Here is a 24,886-nt window from a genome sequence, read left to right on the forward strand (position 1 = left end):
TTCACTAATAATTTGTAACAAGGCAGGCTACTTGAAAGAAGAATTTATAAAGCAATGGTTGACTGATACAGTTGCATTATTAGTACCAAACAAAATGTAATTTAACTCATATATGTTTCTTTCACGTTATAAGTAGGCTTGGAAGAAGGATAAGTTTATCAGTAAATATTGGTAAATGTCTATTTCACTGTTTACACGCAAACCCGATGAAAATAAAATGTCTCCTCAGTGATAATTGAAATTTACAGATAGGCAAAGTAAGAAAAACACTGCTTGAGAACTTATTGGACTCAAAACCCAGTGATTTAGACTTCTGAATTAGGCTGATTACAAATGGACTAGCAGTTGATTAGTAAAAATAAGTATATGTTGATATAAGAATATTTAATTTGTATATTTTCACATATGTTGACAAGTTATAACTCTTTGAATCACAGCATCTACAGTCATTAAATAATTCTGACTCCCCCATCCCCCTAATTTCCCACAACTGAAAATTTAAAATGTTTAAAAGTGGGGAAAATGCTTAAACCCATAATTTCATGCAACTGAGAAAATTTAAATCAATACAAATCGAAAACAATGCTTAAAAAGAAACATCAATATTATGCACTGAAATTATTTTAAAAAAATTGAATCCTGCCAAGCCTAGTTACAAGCTTCTTGGAAGTTTTGTAGTTAAGTTCTGACACTGTTGTGACCACAGTTTTCCAGGTAGCTCAGTTGCTACTTTACCACTGTCTTAAAGTTCAAGACTTATATCTTCAGTCAGTTGCAATAAATAATTTAATATGTTTAATACACATTTGTTTAATTATGTGTTGTGGCTTTCTAGGTATCTTACAGTCCCAGTTTGAGAGAGAATTTAGCTGTAACAAAATGTCATTAAACTTTTATTTAAGAAAAAATGCGAATTTTTAATTTACTGTGGAGAAAAAAACTTTGCTGTGGAAACAGAAATGACAGCTTAAAGAATCAATTGCACAAATTCATGCAGGGCCTAAATTTGGAAGAACAAGAAGTATTTATAAAAAGAATTTTGAAAGCCGAGCTCAACTTAGATTTATGTTTATCAGAATGTATCTCTCTTGGTTTTATTTGTATGTTCAAAGTCTTCCTTTCATCAAAGTGCACTTTTTGGAAATGCCTAAATATCAAATGCAAATTGAGAAATTTAATTCTGTACGTATAAATGTCTTTAAACATTTTAAAAAATTCTGGTATATTTTTATATGTCTTTACAGCATGAGATGTTTTATTTTGCCACACCTGATAGTTACTAAAATCCTTATTAGCTGTTAGATAAGTGAATATCTGTAAGGTGAAAATCTACAGATTGTGGCATTTGTTTTGTGCTGCATTATGCTGTATTAATGTATATACTTTTCCATTTTTTTGCAGCATTGCAAAGCTTTATAGCTAACAACAAAAATGATACATGTAAGTTGGCAATGTATGATGCACAATGAAAAAAATTAGCAAAACAGCTGCTGGCTTTTATTTAAAAAAAATAACTTGCACATGTTGTTTACAGCAGCACAAATGAGATGTTGGGTGAACTATTACATGCAATTGCTACAAACTTACACTTAAGTACAGGGTTTTTTTGGGTTTTTTTGCAGTTAAGATTTAGAAACCTTAAATGTGTAGTATCAGTGGAATACTTTTTGTATCAAATAATTTAGTGCCCCAGAAAACTGATATATTAATAATAGCTAGGGATAAAAGAGGAAGTAACATCAGAGAAAATATGGCTTTTCTATGCTGGCTGTATTAGTTGATCTTTTAGAATGGTAATTTGACCAAATTACTAACACTTGCCGATTTGATCAAACAAAAGAGAAGTAAAAGCAATTGATCAAAGAAATGAATGTGCTTGCTGAAATAAAGGTAAATATTAATTAGACATAAATACAAGAGGACATTTATCATCCAGTAAGTTCCCACATTGAGTGATTGGGTATTGTTCTGTGCTTCACTGGCGCATGTGACATAGACTCTTAATTTTTATTTTTTTAAGGATTTACATCTGTTGTTTGTATCAACTCTGAGCTCACTCTTTTAATGAATTTGTTCACAGCCAGTGTAAGATTCTTATTGAATGGCTTCTCACAGTCTTGATGGGATTTAATGGCATTTTTGCTCAGAATTTTCTGGCAGCCCATGTTTTACTGGCTTTGAGAGGTGACCCTCTCTTGGTCTTTGATGGACAACTCATTAATATTATTGTGAATTTCACAGTAACACTTATGTTTCCTCAATTTTCAGACCTCTGTAAACAAGCAAAATGGATACTTATTTGTAAACTTCCCTCTCTGCCAGCAGACATTTTGATTTGACTGTTTTATACCCTTTTTCCCCCCCTACTTGCTCCTGTAGAGAGCTATGCCACAAAGTTATCTGCTTGATGGTATTTTTTTTTATCTAGGAAAAGAGTGAATCCACTGATGATATTTTAAGCTAACACTCAAATGGAGTGTTTACATGATGGGTAGAAATTAGGCCTATTTTTAAAAAAAAGAGAGATTCCCTTAGAAGAAAGACATTCATCCTTTGACTCAAACTTGCTGCTATGTGTGCCTATAACAACTGTGTAAACAAAGGGTTACTATTGTGACTGCATAATTTCCTTGGCCACCTCCTTCTTTTTCTGAAAAGACACTGTCTACTATTTTTCCCCAATCCTGTCTTTCTCCTACCACAGTTCTAGCTTTTTCCATCTGGCTTTGAAAATACACCCTTCACAGTGCTCCCTGCACCAGTAGAAGATGAGGACATATCCTGCTGCCACAGTCAGCATGACTTTCCTGGCTGCAGATGCAGAAGATATAGATCCTGCCAAAGCAACCACCATAATCATAGACACTGAAGAGATCCTCTTGGTGCCTTCATGCAACTGGGATATGTGGAGTGGTGAAAGGATAATAATTGGGTTTTCTTGTGGCCAAGGAAGAAAAGATGCATCCTTACCAGAGGATGGAAATGAAGAAAAGCCATCTTGTACATCACTAGTCCTAACTGACACAAAGTCACAAGTTCTTCTCTGCAGGCACATATTGGGACTAAAAAAGTTTTGGCAATATTAAGTGTCAGCAGCAGTCCTTGCAGTGAACTATCAAGTCCCTTATGGTATAAAAATATATGTAATCAGTGGCATGGTCCCTGAAGGTCTGCCTTCATGAATCCAGGAAAAATAAATTGATCTGTATGTCTCATTTTCATCAACCCTCAAATCCAGCTACAGGCTATTTACATATGAGCCAACTTGGCACTCATCACCTTCCTAGATTTAAAACTATATTAATGTTTGCTGATAATAAACATAATAAAATATTCATCTTTATAGCCACCAAATCTGCTGCTTGGGGAAAAAACCCTGACTGAAACATTGATATTGGGAAAATGCCTATATAAACTGATGAATCCTACCTCCTGTTCTCAAATTGCAGAAGTTGGGCTGACAGACTGCAACAAGGAACAAATTCCACAGCTAGGGATCTGTCTTTTAAGACTGCCCAGCTACAAGCCTTCAAGAGAAGAACGCTGGGAATTGAAGACCAAAGTACCCCTAGCTGACTTCTGCAGTTGCAATAGGCAACTTCTAAACTAAGTCCCCGCATCATGTAGCACCATCAAGAAGTTCTTAGTAGTCTTAAAGGATAGCCCAAAGTAAAGCACATTGTCATAGTCTAATCTGGAAGTGATAGAGGCTTGAGAGAGAGAGAAGACATCAGATGAAGAAATGAACTCCAGGCCACAACTTTCATCTAAGATCCTAGGAACAGTGATGGATCCAACAGGACGTCAAAGCTGCCATCAGTTGACAAAAGGAAGACAAAACCTCTGCCATCTACTCTCACAACCAGCCAACATCCTCTTATCTTTTCTGGATTGTGCCCCAGACAGTTTGTTCTCATCCAAACCTCAATCTCCTGCCAGGTATTAGGAAAGCAAAAAGACTACAGAGTATATAGATCATGTAGAACAGAGTGTGATCTACATACAGATTTCACTACAACCCTAAATACCTCAAAATCTCCTTTAGTGACCTCAAATACACATTGAACAGGAAGGGTCCCAAGAAGAAACAGTGTGACCCTGCACAAGAGAGCCCTCACACATATATTTCTAATGTCCTTTTTCTACTGAACAGTTGCTCTGAAGAAATCCAACCTGCAATTGGAACTTAAACCCCTGTTTTGAAGAAATGTTTAGTGCTGACCTTCAGCTGATTGCATTTTTCTTTGTGTTTTCTTAGATCCTATTTTTATGGCATTGGTAAAAGTTACAAGCAAGGTGCAGTAGAACACAACAGAATAGACAGTGAATGTTTTGGAGTACTAATAGTTACAGAGAAACATGTTAAGGAGTCCAAGCCACAAATTGGCAAGGATGTGACTTAGCGAGGTTGAGAATGTTGATCAACAACAATCAGAGCCAGCTATTTTGTATGTGGAGGGGGCAGGGGTGATGAAACTGCATGGTTCTCTAAAAGGACACTTATCTTTTCTGGCCTATGTGATTCTTGAGTCTGCTAAACTAATCTAGCAATACTAAAGAAAAGTATTTATTTGGGGAGAATTCATGTGCTTTCTACAAATGAAAAAAAAAAGCACTTTAATATATACACATATAAAAATACATCTTATCACATCAGGTAAACTTTTTTTTTCTATCCAGCTAATGATTTCAGATCTGACTTCAAAATATTACAGAAGATGGGTAGCTTCCTTTAAAAAAAAAATCTCATTTGCCAGTTATTACAAGACCAAAAAGTCATGTTTTTAGGATATGCATCACTGTTTAAGAGAGTGGTTAGAAAAGACAGATGTATCTGTAATATAATACAATGCATACAACCTCTGAGTAGTCTTTCCGCGAAAAAAAATAATCATTTTCTCCAAGTGAGTATTTTGCAACCCATCAGAATGCTTTCACATTCATGCAGCTGTAGACTCAAGCTATATTTCTAATTTCAAAACCTTAGAGGAAGAAACTTACTAGAGAAAGATGGACCTCATCATGGGTCTGTTTAGCAGAATATTTGCTTTTATAATACAGCCAATGAAAACTTCATCCAGATCATTAGAAACACTTGAAAACAACCCTTCTCCATGCTCTGCCTGTTTCTACAATATTTGAAGTCTGACTGTTCTGTAAACTAGATATAACAAGTGAAGTGCAGCTGAGGTACTTGTACTAGATTTGTGAGACTCAGAACTCATTATATCTGTGTATTAAATGCTTGTTAAAGGTGCCAGATTGAAAGCTGTAAAGAGTGACATACTGAGCCTATCCACTGAACAAGAACAGCATTGACTCCATGGTATTCCCTCAGTGCCTTGCCAACGTTGCCTCAGTCCTGGAGAGGACCACTTTTATGGGTCAGAGAGGGTGCTGTGATTCAGTCTCTATAGTCAATCAGTGCTTCGCCTGACTGCTGAGCTTTCCAGTAGTGGTTAGTTTGCATGTGTGTCCACTGGGAAATGAAATTAAACACACTTGTGTAGTGTGTACCTCTGTACATGTAGTTTTTGAGAGGGACTGGGTGATAAAATCAGTCTCTCCAAAACCCTTGTTTTAAATGCTTTGATTTAAACATATTTGTCTTCATGAGAAAAATGCCTCATTTTTAAACATTGTTTGGAAAAGAAGCAAGAAGGCTTCTAAGCTTTGAGTCAGGGCAGGAGTTGTTAGGGGAGTGGCCTGTGTCTGTATTCACAAACAAAAACTTAGTTAATGCAGAGTTGAGGTTGCCTAGGGGTATTTCATCCTTCCAAAATGTCAAGTTTAGTTAAACTTAGACCTCTGAAAACCAGGAAACCTTAATTTTGCCCTTCTGGAGCTGGCAGTAGCCACTGGGAATAGTTCAGTAAGGGTGAGGTAAAAGTTAAAAAAACTACCATGGGACATCAAAGATGAGAATGGTCTGTGGGTTCAATGATGGGTTACTGAAAGTATAATGTTAGATGAAATCTTGTAGGTAAAGGTGAAGAATTGTAAAAGGGGATGAAGAGGTTATACAATTTGACAAGTGTGAGCTTTTCTGTTGAGGAGACTCACTGAGTGTAATGTAGGGGTAAGTGGCTTCTCTTGAGTACACCTGACCAAAACACAAGTTTTGCCTTACAAATTAAAGGTGTTAGATTCTGTCCTACAGTGCTCATGTGCCCTATTTCTTGAATGTTCTGTAGTATCTGCAAGAACATAGTGATAGTATGTGTCATGAGTGTGTTGGGGCCTGCTCAAAGAGGGCAGCATTGCACAGTTGTGTAGCTTAACTCTGTATTGCCTAGTTTTCAGGGGTTGAGGAACAATTAGAGCCATAGTTCCACTTCCAACCCCAGGTATGTGCCCCCCCCCAATAAAAAAAAGGGGAAAGAATGTGAGTTAGTTTTGTAAAGTGATGTTTTTAGGAGAGTGTATCTTGAAAATACCTTGCTCAAATAACCCCAGATATGTACTAATAACCCTCCTCCAGGAGGCACAGCAAATGTTTAGACATTCCGAGTAAGTGTGCAGATTTTAGAGAACTTAGACTAGTCAACCTTTAAACAGAAAGCAATACTTCAACCTTAACTTGAGCAGAGCTGCTGCTCTGCTGTAATATATGTAAATAGGTAAAGTGTCAGTAGATGGTGTTACATTTTTTTTAGATGAATAAAAGTAGTTGTGTACTGCAAATGGTTTCCTTTGTGCAGCTCTTTACATCAGATTTTAACCAGAGTGGTGAGTGTGAAGGGCAGATTGTAAAGGCAGTGGAAAGTGGTATTGCAGAAATTCCACTAGGGAATACACCCATTCCATTTTTCTGGAAATAGGTTTCTTGACTGTACTTACGACCAGCCCAGACAGTGGGTGTTATACACTCCTGTCAGCACATGGAAACAGAAAAATAAAAACTTATGTTATGTAATTCCCTCTTTAAAGGGAGCTGGTTAGCTGGAGAATGCTCAGTTCTCCTCTTGTCCTCAGCAGATAGACCCTCTTCAGACTAGAATCATAGAAACATAGGGCTTGAAGGGACCTCAAGAGGTCATCTAGTCCATCCTCCTCTGCTGAGGTAGGACCCAAGTCAACTTAGATCATCCCTGACAAATGTTTGTCTAGCCTGTTCTTAAAAATTTCCAATGATGGGGATTCCATACTGGCTGATGAACCAAAGCTTTTAGCCTGAGGTGTTTCTTTGTCAACAGCCTTGCTCTGCCTCCTTGGCACACTTAGTGTGAAATGTGATAGTGACCAAAATCAACTGAGCCAGAAGGCTGACCACCAGTCATATGAAATGAGCCTCTCCACTACAAACGTGGGTATTCATGAGCACAACTTAACTGTAGAGAAGTTCATCTTGTGTCTTGACCCATCTGCATAACTTGTCAGACACCCCCAGTGGAGAGGGAGTTGAGTAATAAAAAAGACAAAAAACAATCTATATCTATATATATCTATATATATATATATATAATGATCTCATAACTTGGGGGCTGATCTCATGATTTTTGGACCCTTATTGGAAATACTGTAACTTTGGATAATCTACAAGTTTAGCTACCTCACTGCTCACCCTCTTTCCATATCATTAGTATATTAAACAACATGGTACCTACCATACAACAATGATGCACTGCTGTTAACCTTTTGCCATGATAATATCATTTAATCCTACTTGCTTTCTGTCTCCTAGCCAGGTTTTGATCCATGACAATATTATGCCCCTCACCCCTTGCCTGCTAAATTTCTTTAGCAGAGCTTTTGGAAGTCTAAATAAATTGTCAGCTGGTTTTCCTTCATCCAATATTTTGACATGCTCAGAGAATTCTAAGAGATTAGTGAGACACAATTTCCTTTGCCTCATGACATCAGCAAGTCACTAAGAGACAAACTTTCAAAAGTGGCCACTAGTGTTGGGTGTCACAAATTGGGAGCCCAGCTGTAGATGACTAGGGCCTGATTTTTCAGAGGTTCAAAGCACAGGTAGTTCCCACTGACTTTAGTTGGACTTGTGTTGGGCACCTCTGAAAATCCTAGCCTTTCTGGCTAAAGCAGAGTACCCAAAATTAGAGACTGCTTTGGAAAGTGCTAGTCTTAACCTCTCTGTCCCTCAGTTTCCTCACCCGTGAAATAGAGACAGCTTCTAAACTCTCTGGGAAGATGATAGCATTAAAGTTTGTAAAACACTCTAGCTCCTCAGGTGGAAGACTCCATAGAAGTATAACACATGATATTATATCCATATTTAATTTCTATATTCATTTCTGCAGCCAGCATAAACTTCCTTACATCTGTCTAGTAACATATCTCTCTAATGTCTGTGCTGATTAATTCTTGTTTCAGTCCTAAGTGGAGCACAGGATCTGATCCAAGAGGTGAATATAGTTGAACAGCTCAGTAATAGCGACCATAATGTCATTAAATATAACATCCTTGAAAGGGGGGGAGGGAATGCATAGAAATCCTGCCACAGTAGCACTGAATGTCAAAAAAGGAAAATGCAGAAAAATTAGGAAGCTAGTTAAAAGGAACAGTGACCAGAGTGAAATCCCTCAAAGCTGCATGAAAACATTTTAAAAATATAATAGATGCTCAAACTATCTGTATGCCCCAGATTTTAAAAAAGTGGGGGGCATAAGAGGACCAAAAAATGTCACCATGGCTACCAGCAAAATAAAAGAAGTGATTAGAGTCAAAAAAGGCATCCTTTAAAAAATGGAAGTCAAATCCTACTGAGGGAAATAGGAGCATAACTCTGGCAAGTCTAGTGCAAAAGTATAATTAGGCAGGCCAAAAAAGAATTTGAAGCGCAACTAGCAAAAGACACAAAAACTAACAGCAATTTTTTTAAAGTACATCAGAATCAGGAAGACTGCTAAACAATCAGTTGGGCCACTGGGTGATCAAGCTGCTAAAGGAACACTCAAGGAAAACAAGCCCATTGCAGAAAAGCTAAATGAATTCTTTGCTTTGGTCTTCACTTCAAGGGATGTGAGGGAGATTCTGACACCTGAGCCATTCTTTTTACGTGACAACTCTCAGAAACTCTCTTAGATTGAGGTGTCAGTAGAGGAGGCCTTGGAACAGCCTAATAAACAGTAATAAGACATCAGGATGAAAGGGTATTCACCCAAGAGTTCTGAATGGAACTCAGATATGAAGTAGCTTATATACTACAGTTAATAGTTCTGCAATTGCTTAAATCAGCCTCAGTACCAGATGAGTGGAGCATAGCTAAAGTAATGCCGATTTTTTTTTAAAAGGATCCAGAGGTGATCCTGGCAATTACAGACCAGTAAGCCAAAATTCAGTACCAAGCAGATTGGTTGAAATAATAGTAAAGAAGAGAATTATCAGACACATAGATGAACACGATATGTTGGGGAAGAGAACACAGTTTTTGTAAAGGGAAGTCACGCCTCACCAATCTATTATAATTCTTTGAGGATGTCAACAAGCATGTGGACCAGGGTGATCCAATTGCTAAAGTATACTTGGACTTTCAGAAACCCTTGGACAAGGTCCCACATGAAAGGCTTGTAAGCAAAGTAGCCAACCATCAGATAGGAGGGAAGGTCATCTCATGGATCAGTAAGTGGTTAAAAGATTGGAAATAAAGGGTAGGAATAAAAGGTTACTTCTTCAAATGATTGCTTATGTCTATTCCATATTGGGGGGGTGTGCTTGCCACTTGCACCAGTGCTGGAAGTTTTTCCCTCAGCAGTATCTGTAGGGGACCAGCTCTGGGGGCCCCTGGAGTGGCGCCACCAGCTCCCCCCCCCCTCAGTTCCTTCTTGCCGCCAGTGACGGTTCTGGAACATCTGCTGCTTTGTCTAGTGTTGTTTCATTTTCTGTTCTTGTGAACTTTGAAAACATGTAATATAGTTGTGTATAGTTAGTAGTTCCTTAGTTACCCTTAGTAGTAGTTCTCAACTTTTCATTAGTCCCAAACGGGTCTCAGCTGGAGAACGGGGCATGCCCCGGTCCCCAGGCTTTAAGCCCTGCGATCACTGCAAACAGCCTATGCCTGTCAGCAATCCACATACCAGCTGCCTAAGGTGCTTAGGCATAGGGCACATAAGTGACAAGTGCCGTATCTGCAAGTCCTTCAAATCTAGGATGAAGAAAGAGTGTGATATCTGTCTGAAAGCACTCCTAATGGAGTCGGCACTCCAGCACTGGAGCAGCAGTCCAACTCCGCACTGAGCACTACGGTCTCCATGCACAATGCTCCGCCAGTTCCGTCCACGAGCCAGAACCGGTCCCACTCCACGGCTCCAGGGAAGAAGACTGGGAGGGCAAGATCTCCTACCTCCTGTAAGGGACAGGAGAGGGCTGGGGGTGCCAGACAGCTCAACATCCCGTTCGGAAAGTCAGGCCCCAGCTCAAGTTGAGTGGTGCAGCCCATCCCATGCTTCGCCTGAGACCCTGGATAGTGGTGTAGGCCCTAGCCAGCTTCAGGTGCTGTCGATGCTCAAAGCTCTTCGAGCGGCTCAAGAGATCCTGACGCTCCTGGTGCCGCTCACACTGGCTCCCATGGTACCCAGTCTCGGGGAAAACCTGCATTGGGACCTATGTGTGTATTCCCACCTTAGCATACCGATCCTCATTGAGAGGGACGTCCCACCAGCGTTCGCCCACCCAAAGCCATCATGCCTCAGGACTAGAGAGGCAGGTTCAGTGGAACCCTCTTTGGTCCCAACACTGGGAGCACCAATCGAGGGACTCGAGGCATACCTCGCCAGTAGACCCTCTGAGGCATGTGCCACCCGGCAAAAACTCCCGGGACCGATCAGACACCAGAGACTGCCACAGAAGTGGAAGATTGGACAAATAACCAGGGAGGAGTATAAAAGTATTGCTCAGGCATGCAGGTGTGAAATTAGGAAGGCCAAATCACACCTGGAGCTCCAGCTAGCCGGAGATGTTAGGAGTAACAAGAAGGGTTTCTTTAGGTATGTTAGCAACAGGAAGAAAGTCAAGGAAAGTGTGGGCCGCTTGCTGAATGAGGGAGGGAACCTAGTGACGGAGGATGTGGAGAAAGCTAGTGTACTCAATGCTTTTTTTGCCTCTGTCTTCACAGACAAGGTCAGCTCCCAGACAGCTGCACTCTGCAGCACGGTATGGGGAGGAGGTGACCAGCTCTCTGTGGAGAAAGAAGTAGTTCGGGACTATTTAGGAAAGCTGGACGAGCACAAGTCCATGGGGCCGGATGCGCTGCATCCGAGGGTGCTAAAGGAGTTGGCCGATGAGATTGCAGAGCCATTGGCCATTATCTTTGAAAAATCATGGCGATCTGGGCTGGTCCCGGATGACTGGAAAGCTAATGTAGTGCCCATCTTTAAAAAAGGGAAGAAGGAAGATCCAGGGAACTACAGGCCAGTTAGTCTCACCTGAGTCCCTGGAAAAATCATGGAACAGGTCATCAAGGAATCAATCCTGAACCACTTAAAGGAGGGGAAAGTGATCAGGAACAGTCAGCATGGATTCACCAAGGACAAGTCATGCCTGACTAACCTAATTGCCTTCTATGATGAGATAACCGGCTCTGTGGATGAGGGGAAAGCAGTGGATGTGCTATTTCTGGACTTTAGCAAAGCTTTTGATACAGTCTCCCACAGTATTCTTGCCAGCAAGTTAAAGAAGTATGGGCTGGATGAATGGACGGTAAGGTGGATAGAAAACTGGCTAGATGGTCGGGCTCAACGGGTAGTGATCAATAGCTCCATGTCTAGCTGGCAGCCGGTATCAAGTGGAGTGCCCCAAGGGTCGGTGCTGGGGCCAGTTTTATTCAATATCTTCATTAACTTTCTGGAGGATGGTGTGGACTGCACCCTTAGCAAGTTTGCAGATGACACTAAACTGGGAGGAGTGGTTGATACGCTGGAGGGTAGGGATAGGATACAGAGGGACCTAGACAAATTAGAGGATTGGGCCAAAAGAAATATGATGAGGTTCAACAAGGACAAATGCAGAGTCCTGCACTTAGGACGGAAGAATCCCATGCACTGTTACAGACTAGGGACCGAATGGCTGGGCAGCAGTTCTGCAGAAAAGGACCTAGGGGTTACGGTGGACAAAAAGCTGAATATGAGTCAACAGTGTGCCCTTGTTGCCAAGAAGGCTAATGGCATTTTGGGTTGTATAAGTAGGGGCATTTCCAGCAGATCGAGGGATGTGATCATTCCCCTCTACTCAGCACTGGTGAGGCCTCATTTGGAGTACTGTGTCCAGTTTTGGGCCCCGCACTACAAGAAGGATGTGGATAAATTGGAGAGAGTCCAGCGGAGGGCAACAAAAATGATTAGGGGGCTGGAGCACATGACTTATGAGGAGAGTCTGAGGGAACTGGGATTGTTTAGTCTGCAGAAGAGAAGAATGAGGGGGGATTTGATAGCTGCTTTCAACTACCTGAAAGGGGGTTCCAAAGAGGATGGATCTAGACTGTTCTCAGTGGTAGAAGATGACAGAACAAGGAGTAATGGTCTCAAGTTGCAGAGGGGGAGGTTTAGGTTGGACATTAGGAAAAACTTTTTCACTAGTAGGGTGGTGAAGAACTGGAATGGGTTACCTAGGGAGGTAGTGGAATCTCCTTCCTTAGAGGTTTTTACGGTCAGGCTTGACAAAGCCCTGGCTGGGATGATTTAGTTGTGTTTTGTCCTGCTTTGAGCAGGGGGTTGGACTAGATGACCTCCTGAGGTCCTTTCCAACCCTGAGATTCTATGATTGCTGGGCCGTCATCACCTGTCTCCAAGGGGGGTCACCCTACTCAGAACGATCTTCCCAGCAATCGGCCTATAGTAGCTCCAGGTCCCGTTCAACATCCCGGTACCGGTTGAATAGCGTGAGGCATGGATTGCCGGGTATCCAATGCAGATCTCCCAAATGCCATCAGTCCCCGAGAGCCCAACCAAGACAGTCTGACAGGTCAGTTTTGGGACACAGCATCCGTTACCGGTTGGACAAGAGCCACCGCTCAGCCCGATCCTGGTCACCCGGTACTGATCACTCCACTGGTAGCTCCGGCTTGGAGCAAAGTTCCCTGCCTGTGGGACAAGCCCGGTACTGGCAGTGCCATTTACATTATTAGCAACAAAACTTGTCCCATGGCCCCAAGCACAGTGGCTGACACCATGGTATCAATGGAACCTTTGGGGGTTCACCCAACCTTCCCAGGCTACCTGATTGGTGTCAGGCACCTCAGAGAGGCCAATGGCCTTGGTATCCTGTCCACCTCCGGTGCTGAAGACTTAGGGGAGTAAGACCCTACAGGTCCAGGAGGACCCAGGGAAGCAAGCTGCTGGACCACCAATGGATGTGGCAGTTTCTGCAGCACCGGCATTGTCTTCATCGTTGCCAGGCAAAGCTATCACGGGACCCGCTACCCATTTCCTCAGGATGACAACAGAGCACACCAGGAACTTTTGAAGAGGGTCACTTCTAACCTGGGGCTTCAGGCAGAGGAATTGGAAGAGCCTTCGGACTCTCTGTTTGATGTCCTCTGTTCCTCTGCTTTTGCCAGGGTGGCTCTAACCCTTTGTGAAGGGGTTTCCAGAATCACTAATGCCCTGAGGCAGACCCCCTCTTCCCTGGCCTCTATCTGTAAAAGGGCTGAACACAAGTACTTTGTGCTGACCAAAGGACACAAGTACTTATACTCCCAGCCAGCCCCTAATTCCCTTGTGGTTGAGGCGGTTAACCACAAGGAGAAGCAAGGACAACCTGGGGCCACCCCCAAAAATAAAGACTCAAGGAGGTTGGATCTCTTTGGATGTAAGGTTTATTCGTCTTCCAGCTTTCAGTTGAGAGTGGCTAACCACCCTTGGCTGATATGACTTTAATATGTGGTAAGCCATGGCCAAGTTTGAAGGGTTGCTCCCCGAGGCTTCCAAGAAGGAGTTCTGAGCAATCCTCGATGAGGGCACGACTGCGGCCAGGGCGGTCCTCCAGGCGGCAGCAGATGCTGCTGATGCTGTCCGCACCAGGGCTTCCGCTATCTCTGTGCAGCGAGTCTCTTGGCTGCTCCTCTCTTGGCTGTCCACTGAGGCCCAGCAGTCATTGCAGGACCTGCCCTTTGATGGTGGGGCCCTATTTGCTGAGCAAACAGACAGCAAGTTGCATGGCCTCAAGGACTCCCACATCACCCTGAAAACCCTGGGTCTCTACATCCCCCCCCCACCCCCCGGCGTGTAAGCGGTTCAAACCGCAGTAGCCTCAGGGCCAAGGGTGCCAGCCTCAGCAGGACCAGCCCCATAAACAAGCCAAGGGTTACAAGCACCGCCTGAGCCACACACCTCCATCCTCGGCCCAGTTGGGCTCGACCTGTAATAAGCAAGGGGCCAGATGGTCATTTTAAGGGTGCGCCTGAAGGCGATTTATCAGACTATTCCCCAGATCCATCTTTCCCAGTGTTCTCCGACTGCCTTTCCCCTTTCCTCCCAGCGTGGACCGCTATAACTTCGGACCACTGGGTCGTCAGCACAGTGGAATGGGGTTATATCCTCCAGTTCCTTTCTACCCACCCTTCCCACCCGCCTTCCCTGTCCCTCTTCAGGGACCCCTCTCACGAGAGTCTTCTGATGCAGGAGGTAAAGGGGTTACTACAGCTGAATGTGATGGAAGAAGTTCCTCTCGAGTACAGGAACAAGGAGTTCTATTCCCGGTACTTTTTAATCCCAAAGGCCAAGGGTGATTTACAGCCCACCCTGGACCTGCGAGACCTCAACAAGTACCTACAGCAGCTAAAGTTCCGCATGGTCTCTCTGGCTTCTGTTATCCCCTCCCTGGATCCAGAAGAATGGTATGCCGCCCTTGACTTGAAGGATGCATACTTCCACATAGCAATCTTTTGAGGACACAGATGCATCCTCCCGTTTACGGTGGGGGTCCCACCACTACCAGTTTATGGTCCCCTCGTTCAGCCTGGTGACAGCACCGAGGGTATTTACCAAGTGCATGTCGGTGGTGGTGGCTTACTTCAGGCTCTGGGTTATCCAGATCTATCCGTACCCCGAAGACTGGCTCATCAAGGGTGGTTCCAGGTCTGAAGTCCGAAGGGATGTTGCAGTATTTCAAGCCACGTGCCACTCTCTGGGCCTACTGGTGAACGACAAAAAGTCGACGTTAGTGCCAGTGCAGAGGCTAGAGTTCATCGGAGCAGTCCTCGACTCTACCTGCGCCAGAGCGTTCCTGCAGCTGGAAAGGTTCCACCTGATGGCAAGCCTCATCGCGGAAGTCTCTGCGTTCCCTCTGATTACAGCCAGGGTCTGCCTGCGCCTTCTGGGCCAAATGGCAGCGTGCACTTATGTGGTCCGCCATGCCGGGCTCTGGATGAGGCCCCTGCAACTATGGCTGGCGACGGTCTATTCCCATTCCCGAGACCCCCTGGAGAAGATCGTTACCATTCCGTTGGTGATATTTACTTCGTTGAGATGGTGGACTGACCGCAGGACAGTCCTAGAAGGGGTTCCATTCAACAGCCTCCTCACTCCATTGAGTTGGTGTCAGATGCCTCGGACCTCGGCTGGGGTGCACATCTCAGCAACCTCCAGACATCGGGAATGTGGTCCCTGGAGGAGGTGCGGTTACACATAAACATCAAAGAGTTCCAAGCAGTCCGGCTGGTGTGTGGAGTCTTCTTGCCCCACCTGTCGGGCAGGGTGGTACAAGTCCTGATGGACAACAAGGCCTCGTTGTTCTACATCAACAGGCAAGGGGGAGCGAGGTCGTTGGCTCTCTGTCAGGAGGCACTCCGTCTGTGGGACTTCTGCATCAACCACAAAATCAACCAGGAAGCTTGTTACCTTCCTGGCATCAGGAATATGTAACAGACCAGCTCAGCAGTGACTTCTCCTGCCACCGTGAGTGGTTGCTCCATACAGTGGTAGCCTGCATGATCTTCCAAAGGTGGGGAACTCCCCAAGTGGACCTGTTTGCTACCAGACAGAACAGGAAATGTCTCCAGTTTTGTTCTCAACAGGGTCTGAGCAAGGACTCCTGCCTGATGCCTTCCTTCTGTCGTGGTCAGGGAGCCTGATGTACACATTCCCTCCGATTGCACTCAGGAGCAGGGCCCTGGCAAAGATCAAGAGAGATCAGGCATGGGCTATCATGAGTGTCCTGGTGTGGCCTTGCCAGCATTGGTTCGGCATGCTCATGAGCCTGTCGGTAGCCCCTCCCTGGCCCCTGCCCAACCAACTGGACCTGCTGTTGTAGGACCATGGTCGGCTCTTACACCCCAACCTTGGGTCCCTCCATCTCTTGACATGGATGCTGCATGGCTGAACCCAGAGGAGTGGACCTGTTCGGAAGGAGTCCAACAGGTCCTCCTGGAAAGTAGGAAGCCCTCAACTAGACTGACTAACCTGGCCAAGTGGACAAGGTTTTCCTGCTGGGCGTCCAAATGGGGCAGCTCTCCCTCCATATAGGCTGTCCTAAACTACCTGCTCCATTTGAGGAACCAGGGCCTGGCACACTCTTCCATTAGAGTGTATCTCCGCTTTTCACCCGCCAATCCAAGGATAGACGGTGTTCTCCCATGACATGATGGTTGGATTCTTGAGAGGGCTGGAGAGACTTTCCCGCAGGTGTGGGATCCCGTCCTGCAGTGGGATCTTAACTTGGTTCTCTCTAGGCTCACTGGCCTGCCCTTTGAACCGCTGGGGTCCTGCTCCCTTTCCTATCTGTCATGGAAGGTCGCATTCCTGGTGATGGTGACATCAGTGAGACAGGTCTCAGAAATTGACCTCAGACCCGCCATACATGGTCTCCTACAAAGATAAGGTTCAGTTGCGGCCCCACCTGGCCTTCCTGCCAAAGGTGGTCTCCACCTTCCATATGAACCAGGACATCTTCCTCCCAGTGTTCTGTCCCAAACTGCACAAGACCAGTGAAGAGAGGCTTCTTCACGCCCTGGACATCCAGAGGGCCTTGGCTTTTTACTTAGAACATACCAAGCCTTTCCATAAATCGACTCAACTCTTCATCACTACAGCGGATAGGATAAAGGGTCACCTGGTGTCCTTGCAGAGGATTTCCAGTTGGATCACCTCATGCATAAGGACCTGTTACGGCCTGGTGGGGATTCCACAACCACCAATTGTCAGAGCCCACTCAATGAAAGCTCAGGCATCTTTGGTGGCCTTCCTAGCGCACATAACTATCCGGGATATCTGTAGAGCCGCAACGTGGTCCTCAGTCCACACGTTTACCACTCATTATACCATCACTCAGCAGGCCAGGGATGATGCTGGGTTTGGCAGAATGGTGTTGCAATCTACACGTCCGTGAACTCCTACCCACTTTCAGGGGTACTGCTTGGGAGTCACCTAAAATGGACTGGACATGAGCAAGCACTCAAAGAAGAAAATACAGTTATCTTTTTCGTAACTGGTGTTCTTCGAGATGTGTTGCTCATGTCCATTCCATGACCTGTCCTTCCCCACTGTCGGAGTTTCTGGCAAGAAGGAACTGAGGGTGGGGGGAGCCGGCAGAGCCCTTTATACCATGCTATGCATGCGCCACTCCAGGGGGTGCCAGAGCCGGTCCCCTATGTATACTGCTGAGGGAAAAACTTCTGGCACCAGTGCATGTGGCAAGTGCACACACCTAATATGGAATGGATATGAGCAACACGTCAAAGAACACCAGTTACGGAAAAGGTAGTTGTCTTTTTTCACAGTGGAGAGAGGTAAATGAATAGTATAGGTCCCAATACAGATCTTTGAGGATGCTAACGTATTCATAAATGATCTGGAAAGGGCGGGGAGATAAAGAGTGAAGTGGCAAAGTTTTGCTGATGATACTAAATTACTCAAGACAGTTAAGTCCAAAGCTGATTTAAAGAATTACAAAGAGTTCTCACAAAATGGCAGATGAAATTCAGTGTTGATAAATGCAAAGTAATGCATATCGGAAAAAATTATCCCTACTATATAGGCAAAATGGTGGGTTCTAAATTAGCTGTTACCACTCAAGAAAGAGATCTTGGAGTTGTGGATAATTCTCTGAAAACATCTGCTTGTGTGCAGCATCAGGCAAAAAAGCTAACAATGTTAGGAACCATTAGGAAAGGGACAGATAACAAGACAGAAAATATCACAATGCCACTATATACATCCATGGTACGCCCACACCTTGAATACTGTGTGCAGTTCTAAGGTAATAGGTAATAATTGGAGATATACCTATCTCCTAGAACTGGAAGGGACCTTGAAAGGTCATCGAGTCCAGCCCCCTGCCTTCACTAGCAGGACCAATTTTTGCCCCAGATCCCTAAGTGGCCCCCTCAAGGATTGAACTCACAACCCGGGGTTTAGCAGGCCAATGCTCAAACCACTGAGCTATCCCTCCCATCCAATCTCCAAAAAGATATATTAGAATTGGAAAGGTGCAGAGAAGGGAACAAAAATTATTAGGGGTATGGTACAGCTTCCATATAAGAAGAGATTAAAAAGACTGGGACCATTCAGTATAGAAAAAAGATGACTGAGTATATAGTAGAGGTCTATAAAATCATGAATTGTATGGAGAAAGTGAATAGCAAAGTGTTATTTACTCCTTCATATAACACGAGAATCAAGGGTCGCCCAATGAAATTAACAGGCAACAAACAAAAGGAAGTACTTCTTCACACACAAGGCACAGACAATATGTGGAATTCATTGCCAGGGGATGTTGTGAAGGCCAAAAGAATAACTGGGTTCAAGAAAGAATTAGAATTCATGGAGGATAAATCCATCAATGGCTATTTGCCAAGACGGTCAGGGATGTAAACCCATGATCTGGGTGTGGCTAAACCTTTGACTGCCAGAAACGAGGACTGGTCACTCAATATTGCCCTATTTGCTTCATTCCCTCTGAATCCTCTGGCACTGGCCACCAGAAAGACAGGATACTGGGCTAGATGGATCATTGATCTGACCCAGCATGACCATTCTTACATTCTTATATATGTTCTGCTTGACCTACTAAAAGTCTGTGGCAAAGTCACACAACACCTGAAAAAGTATTTCTCCTCCTCCCTCTTCAATCAAAGCTCCAGCCTTAAAGCAGACAGAAGGAAAGTGCTTTGGGTTTCCTGAGAAATCTTCCATTTTACAAACTGAAGCCTTAAGTTTGGCGTCACCTTGAAAATGGCCAAAATTTCAGACAATGCTGTTACTTCCCCCTGAGTGTCTAATTTGTTTTCTCTTGTTTTGAAATAAGTCAAAATTATATAGTCCCTGTAATTGCAATTGCCATGAATTCAAGTCATTCATCTCCCGGAGGGCCAGAGCTTTCATCAGTATGCCATTGGCATGAAGTATTGCAGTGCTGCATATTCATCATCCAAGCTGAGACACCAGCTACAGGGCCCCAGTTTTTTGCTCTGAATGAAAGGAAAACAGTCCCTTTTCCAGCCCCTTGATAAGGGATTCTATCCAATAACAATGCAGCCTCTGCACGAGGCACGTTTACTTGTAAAGTTTGCAGTAGGAGAGGCTTTCCTTAAAGCTGTGTCTTTTATCCTGGCAGGCTCCTCAAGATTGTTGTGAGGAGTCTAGCCAGTTGGTGAGCTCTGTAATCTAAACCAGCTGTCTCCAGACTGAGGCCCCCATTTGCATTGTTTAACATACTTAGAAAATGAAGTGTTCATTTTTAACATTCCTCCTTCAATTGGTTTAATGCTGAATTACAGAAGAGAACTAAGCAAAACCAGGTGCTTTTGCTGTATTCTCTCCAGTGTCTGAGGAGGAGCAGACCTCTCTCTGCCCTTTCTATTATTTGGTATTTCATTCTTTGGAATACAAATGACTGAGGAACTCAAGTGCTAGCAAAACACCGATGTTCAGACACGTTTTTTAGTTATTCAGCGTGCAGACTCCTTTTTTCCTTCTTTCCTAACTAATGTTGGACATGCAAGAAGTAAAGAGGTAGGTACTGTGCATCAAACTATTTTACTGACTGAATGGAAACCTACTCATGGAAAACGTCTGTGGCTACGAGTCACTATGCCAGTTCACTTGCTAAAGCCATTTGCAAAGAGACGGGATCTTAATGGTCAGAGAGAGGGTAAAGCTCTTTTTGTTTGTTATAAAAGCTGTGCTGTCTAGCAATTTCTGTCTTGATCTATGCTGTATTCTGCATTTAGGAATCTGTCTCTTGTGGGAATGCTGAATTGCTACAGTAAAGGGTCTTCTGGCTAAAATCACAGCTGCTTTCTCTGCAGATATGATTCACAGTAATTGATTTAAACTTCACTAGCTATTGTTGCAGAAGATAATTGCTATTTTATAATAATTTGTCTGCTGACTAAACCAACAGGACCAGCTTAAAGCAATGTTGTTGGTTGTGTTGTGTTATATGTCTGTTAATAATTCTCAGAGGGACGAGAGATCTGATAGTGTAAAGTCAATTGAAGTAGTGATTGCAGCCCAAACCCACGTCAGGAAATCTCTGTATTGTTCTATCACGTTCCTTATAACTCAGAAGAACCTAGTAGCTCTTAATTCTTGAAACTGAAGGATGTATGTAGTTGTGGATACTATCAGTAAGTAGATATGAATTTTTGCTGTATATCAAAGAGTAGCCCTGTTAGGCACTTTTAACATACAGCGATAAAACGTTTCATTTCCTTCCATTATTCCTCTTTCTATATACAAAATGAATGTGCAGTAATGTACACAGTGCATGCTTGAGAAAATGTGTTCTATTCCTCAAAAGGATTTAAGGGATCCATAAAAGAGATGCAGTCCTAAATAGATGATGCAGTGCCTTAAATGCATTACCTCCATTTCTAGGGAAAAGTCTTTACAGAATTTGCCTGTTTGTGTCACTACAAAACTTGCCAAACAAACAACATTTGCCTGTTACACAGCACCACGAACAACTATGTTAGGGGTTGTGTGTACTTTTCAGTGCTTATTCCTCAACTAAACATACTGGTGTTTTAAAATGTGCCTGTCAGTTTGTGAGTAGTCTTGTCTGATGTATCTAATAGGTCATGTTCAGTACCTTGACTTGCTATACGAATCATAGACAGAGCTAAAAGAACCTGTAGGGAAAGTTGGCTGCTCCTTTAAGTAGCAGAACTGAGGCCACCTAAAATTTTCCTGCTTCCCATGTTGTTTTTAGAAATATATTGTATACGCTATAGACATTCAGTAATAGTCTCCAGCATAAACGAGACATGGCTCTACAATGTATTGAAAAGGATCTTTATATAAGGAAACTGGAAAACACTGAAATTGAAGTACACAAAATAAAATCAATTTCTTCTTATTCTTTCCAGATTCAAATCTGGCACTAGTTAATATCCATCACTTTGATTTTGCCAGGGTATTTATATGGGCAAAGCATACTTCCAGGGCTCAGTCTATAGCCAAATATTTAATAGCAAAGGGCCAGATTCTGTCACTGAGAAGTTCCTTGCTTTACAAAAAGTCCTTTGGAAATACATAGGCCAGACTCTCAGCTGCTGTAAATCAGCATGGTTTCGTTGAAGACACTGATTTATATCAGATGATGACCTGGCACAATGTATTTACTTGCAGAGCAAGATAATACTCAGTGTGAGTAAAGAGCTACAATCTGATCCCAAGAAATCAGTTGATTTTGAGAGTACTTTCTTGGGGATGAAGCGTGGTCTAGCCCTGCTACTGACTTGCTCTGTGGGGTTTGTGCTTCAGTTTATCCATTTGTAAATTGTGTATAATACTGACCTAACTCCTAAGGATGTTGTGGACTAAATTAATGCTTGTGGAGGGTTTTGACATTCTCAGAGGACAGGTGCCACAGAGGGATAAAGTTTTATCATTGACTATTATAAACTTACCCTTTGAAGAGTTTGTGTATAGCCTATAATAAAGGACATGGATTAGCCTACAGATATTTAGGGCCTGATTCTGATCTCACTGGTGTTAGTCCAGAGTAAGAACACTGACTGCAGAGTTCTGAATCTGGGCCATATACTTAATGTTATATGTCAGCCAAATTCATCTATAGTAAGCGCTGTGGAGTGCACTGGAGTTACACCAGAGATTAATTTGGCCTCGTATCTAAATCTGTGAATTGAACATGTGCATCAAAATGTTTACATCTTATTTTCTATGCGTATTATAGGATACTGACGGTTTTCATGCTGGCCACCTGCCTTACACGCCCTGGGAAAGCACAGGTGAGATGAGCACACCGAATACATATACTTTCTTACACTAAATCATTTCATAGCATGAGGCTTACTTTGATAGCAGGTAAATAGGAAATCTGTGGTCTGGGGCTTAGAGGAACAGGAAGCTATGTGGTCTAGGGTTTAGCGTGGAGGAATGGGAGCCAGCAGGATCCTGGAGATCCTGGAGTCTAATGTGGACTGTCAACTCAGCAGGAAATTCTTGGAGAAAGACAGGTCTCAAAGAAAACCAGACACTGCCTCTGAACTAAGTAGTCCTTGAAAATGAATGCGCAAAAGCACCAACAAAGGAGCTTTGAGTCCTGAGTTCTAACAGTGAGGACCCTCCATATCTGGAACTCCCATTGATTTGAATGGGAATTCTGTGTATGGAAAGCTTCCAGGATCCAGCCCTAGGCCTTTCAGCTGTGGGTTTGGGAGCCTGGAGATGTCATCCTAGTCGTCATTCTAATTCCTGGGAATATCCAGGAGCATTGGAGCTCAGGATTGAGGGATATTACATTAGTAGGGCTGCATAAAGAAGTTTACACAGTTCCTGCCTGAACTGAGCCTGGCTCAAGCAAATTTTATTAGTCCTTCATGTTCCTGGGCATTAAATTCACTGTAAATTAGGCAGGGGGTGTGGGGAGGTTAGACTCTGATTTGAAGGTAATAGTCTTATATTGTTCAGCGCTGTGTTTCCAAATACCTTTTACTGAAGGTTTTGAAATTTAGTTGTTGTTTTTTTCCCCTGTTGGATTGACAGTTGACTGCATGTGGCTTGTTAATTGATATTTTGCCAACATTAGAGCTGGGCAAAAACAGTTTTCCCATCCTGTGAGAATTTTAGAGATTTTTGCATTTTTTTCCCATCCTGAATTGGGATGAAAAGTTGAAATATCAAACATTTTCACAAACTGAAAATAAAATTTAAATTTACTTTTAAATGAGTAAATTGAAACATTTTCTTTTTATAATTTTGCAACGTTTCATTCTGATTTGGACATTTTAAAATTTTTAAACCTTTTTTTTTTTTTTTTTTTTTGCTATAAATTAAAGTTCAAAACAAAGTCATTTCCAGCTGAAAAATGGAACTCCTTCATTTTGTAAATGTCAAAACAGGACATCCTTCTGACAATTTCTAAACTTTTTTTAGTGTTTTTCAAAACAAGACATTTGTTGAAACCAACTTAATTCCCACAAAGAGTTTGTTTCAACTAATTGGCCTTTTTTAATGAAAATATTTTTTCATCTAAAAGTTCCCAACCAGCTCTAGCCAACCTAGGCAACAGCCACAAGATGTGAAGAATGTCACTGTAGCTAGGTGAAGAGGTTAAAAGCACACAGAGTATGTATGTTCTTTACATGACAGACTGAAAATAGACTCTCCCATCAGAATACCCTTGGCTTCCTCCAGATGATGCTAAAACATCTCATAATGTCAAAGTAAGTGCCGGCAGAATTCCCCACCACATGATCTGTAACTGGAGTGCTCTTGTGGGTAGATGGAGGGACTCACTTCATACATTTAAATGACCATTCATGTATTTCCTGCCATGTCCCCTTAACCCTTTAAAAATGCCTGTCTCAGTGTCTTGTTCATTCCACTCTATTACTCCCACTTGCAGTTTACATTGCTGCCAAATATGCATGACACACTTTCCTTTCCCAGCTCACCAAGGCAACACTTTCTACTGACTTCAAATACTTGTAGAAAACTCACTTCTTCCTTGACGCCCAGAAGAAAAACACCACTAAGTCCTCCTGCCCTCTGGTTCTTCCAGTGCATCCTGTCTTCGATGTCCCTATTTCTTACACTGTCAGTGTAACCTACTGACAGATTGGGTGTCATGCTCCCCTCTACTGGCTGACCAACTGTTACCAGCTGATGGACTGATCCAAAACCCATTTAAGTCAATGGCTGTCTTTAAACTGACTTCACTGGGCTTTGGAGGAGGCCGTACAGGAGTTACTTCTGTGGCTGACATGGAGCGGGCTCTGCTGGCATACTGGAGACCGCCGTTCAAGCCCCACCGATGGTCTGTGTGGTGGGGTGAGGAGACTGCTGTAAAGCATGCACCCTTGAAAAAAGCTTCCTCTAAGGATTTGTCTACAGTAGGATTTAAAGGTGTGGTATTCACAACGCGTCTACATGTGTGCTAAGCTGGTACCCCAGATTCCAACTCCACCTGCTGAGCATGTGTTTAAAAATATATATTGCCTTGTCAACCCTAGCGTTGGCTCATGACTTTTAACAACACACCTTTTCTCCTCATCAAGACAAGTGCTAACAGGAGACAGGGCCGGCTGCAGGCACCAGCAAAGGGAGCAGGTGCTTGGGGCAGCCAATGGGAAGGGGCAGTATGTCCGGGTCTTTGGCAGCAATTCGGCGGCGGGTCTCTCACTCCCTCTCAGAGCAAAGGGCTTGCTGCTGAAGAATTAAGCGGCGTGGCTGAGCTGCCGCCGAAATGCCGCTGATTGCAGCTTTATCTTTTTTTTTTTTTTTTTTTTTTTGCTTTGCCGGCTTTGGGACTGCAAAAAAGCTGGAGCCGGCCCTGACAGGAGATATAATAATTCCTAGATCTTATATTGCACTTTCCATCCATAGATCTTAAAGTGCTTGACAAAACAGGTTGTCAGTATCATTATTCCCATTTGACAGATGGAGAAACTGAGAGGGAGGTGACTTGCCTAGGGCCACTCAGATTGGTGGCACAGCCAGAAATTGAACCCAGCTCTCCTGAGTCC

The 24,886-nt window shown here is 43.3% G+C and overlaps 1 protein-coding gene across 2 annotated transcripts in view; it reads left to right on the forward strand.

Annotated features, from left to right (window-relative positions):
- The first annotated feature begins 1,397 nt into the window (after positions 1-1,397).
- The window catches only part of FBLN5 (fibulin 5), a 79,088-nt gene continuing 55,599 nt past the window's right edge, over positions 1,398-24,886 (forward strand). The window contains exons 1-2 of one of the 2 annotated variants that reach the window (XM_045013493.1): positions 1,398-1,440; positions 22,093-22,147. In XM_045013493.1, the coding sequence (XP_044869428.1) occupies positions 1,439-1,440; positions 22,093-22,147 (57 nt within the window). In that variant the 5' untranslated portion in view covers positions 1,398-1,438. Of the gene's footprint in view, positions 1,441-19,532; positions 19,905-22,092; positions 22,148-24,886 lie in introns of those variants that run through there. The other variant, XM_045013492.1, reaches the window with a different exon arrangement.

The sequence above is a fragment of the Mauremys mutica genome, chromosome 4, assembly GCF_020497125.1.
Source record: "Mauremys mutica isolate MM-2020 ecotype Southern chromosome 4, ASM2049712v1, whole genome shotgun sequence".
NCBI classification, from domain to species: domain Eukaryota; kingdom Metazoa; phylum Chordata; order Testudines; family Geoemydidae; genus Mauremys; species Mauremys mutica.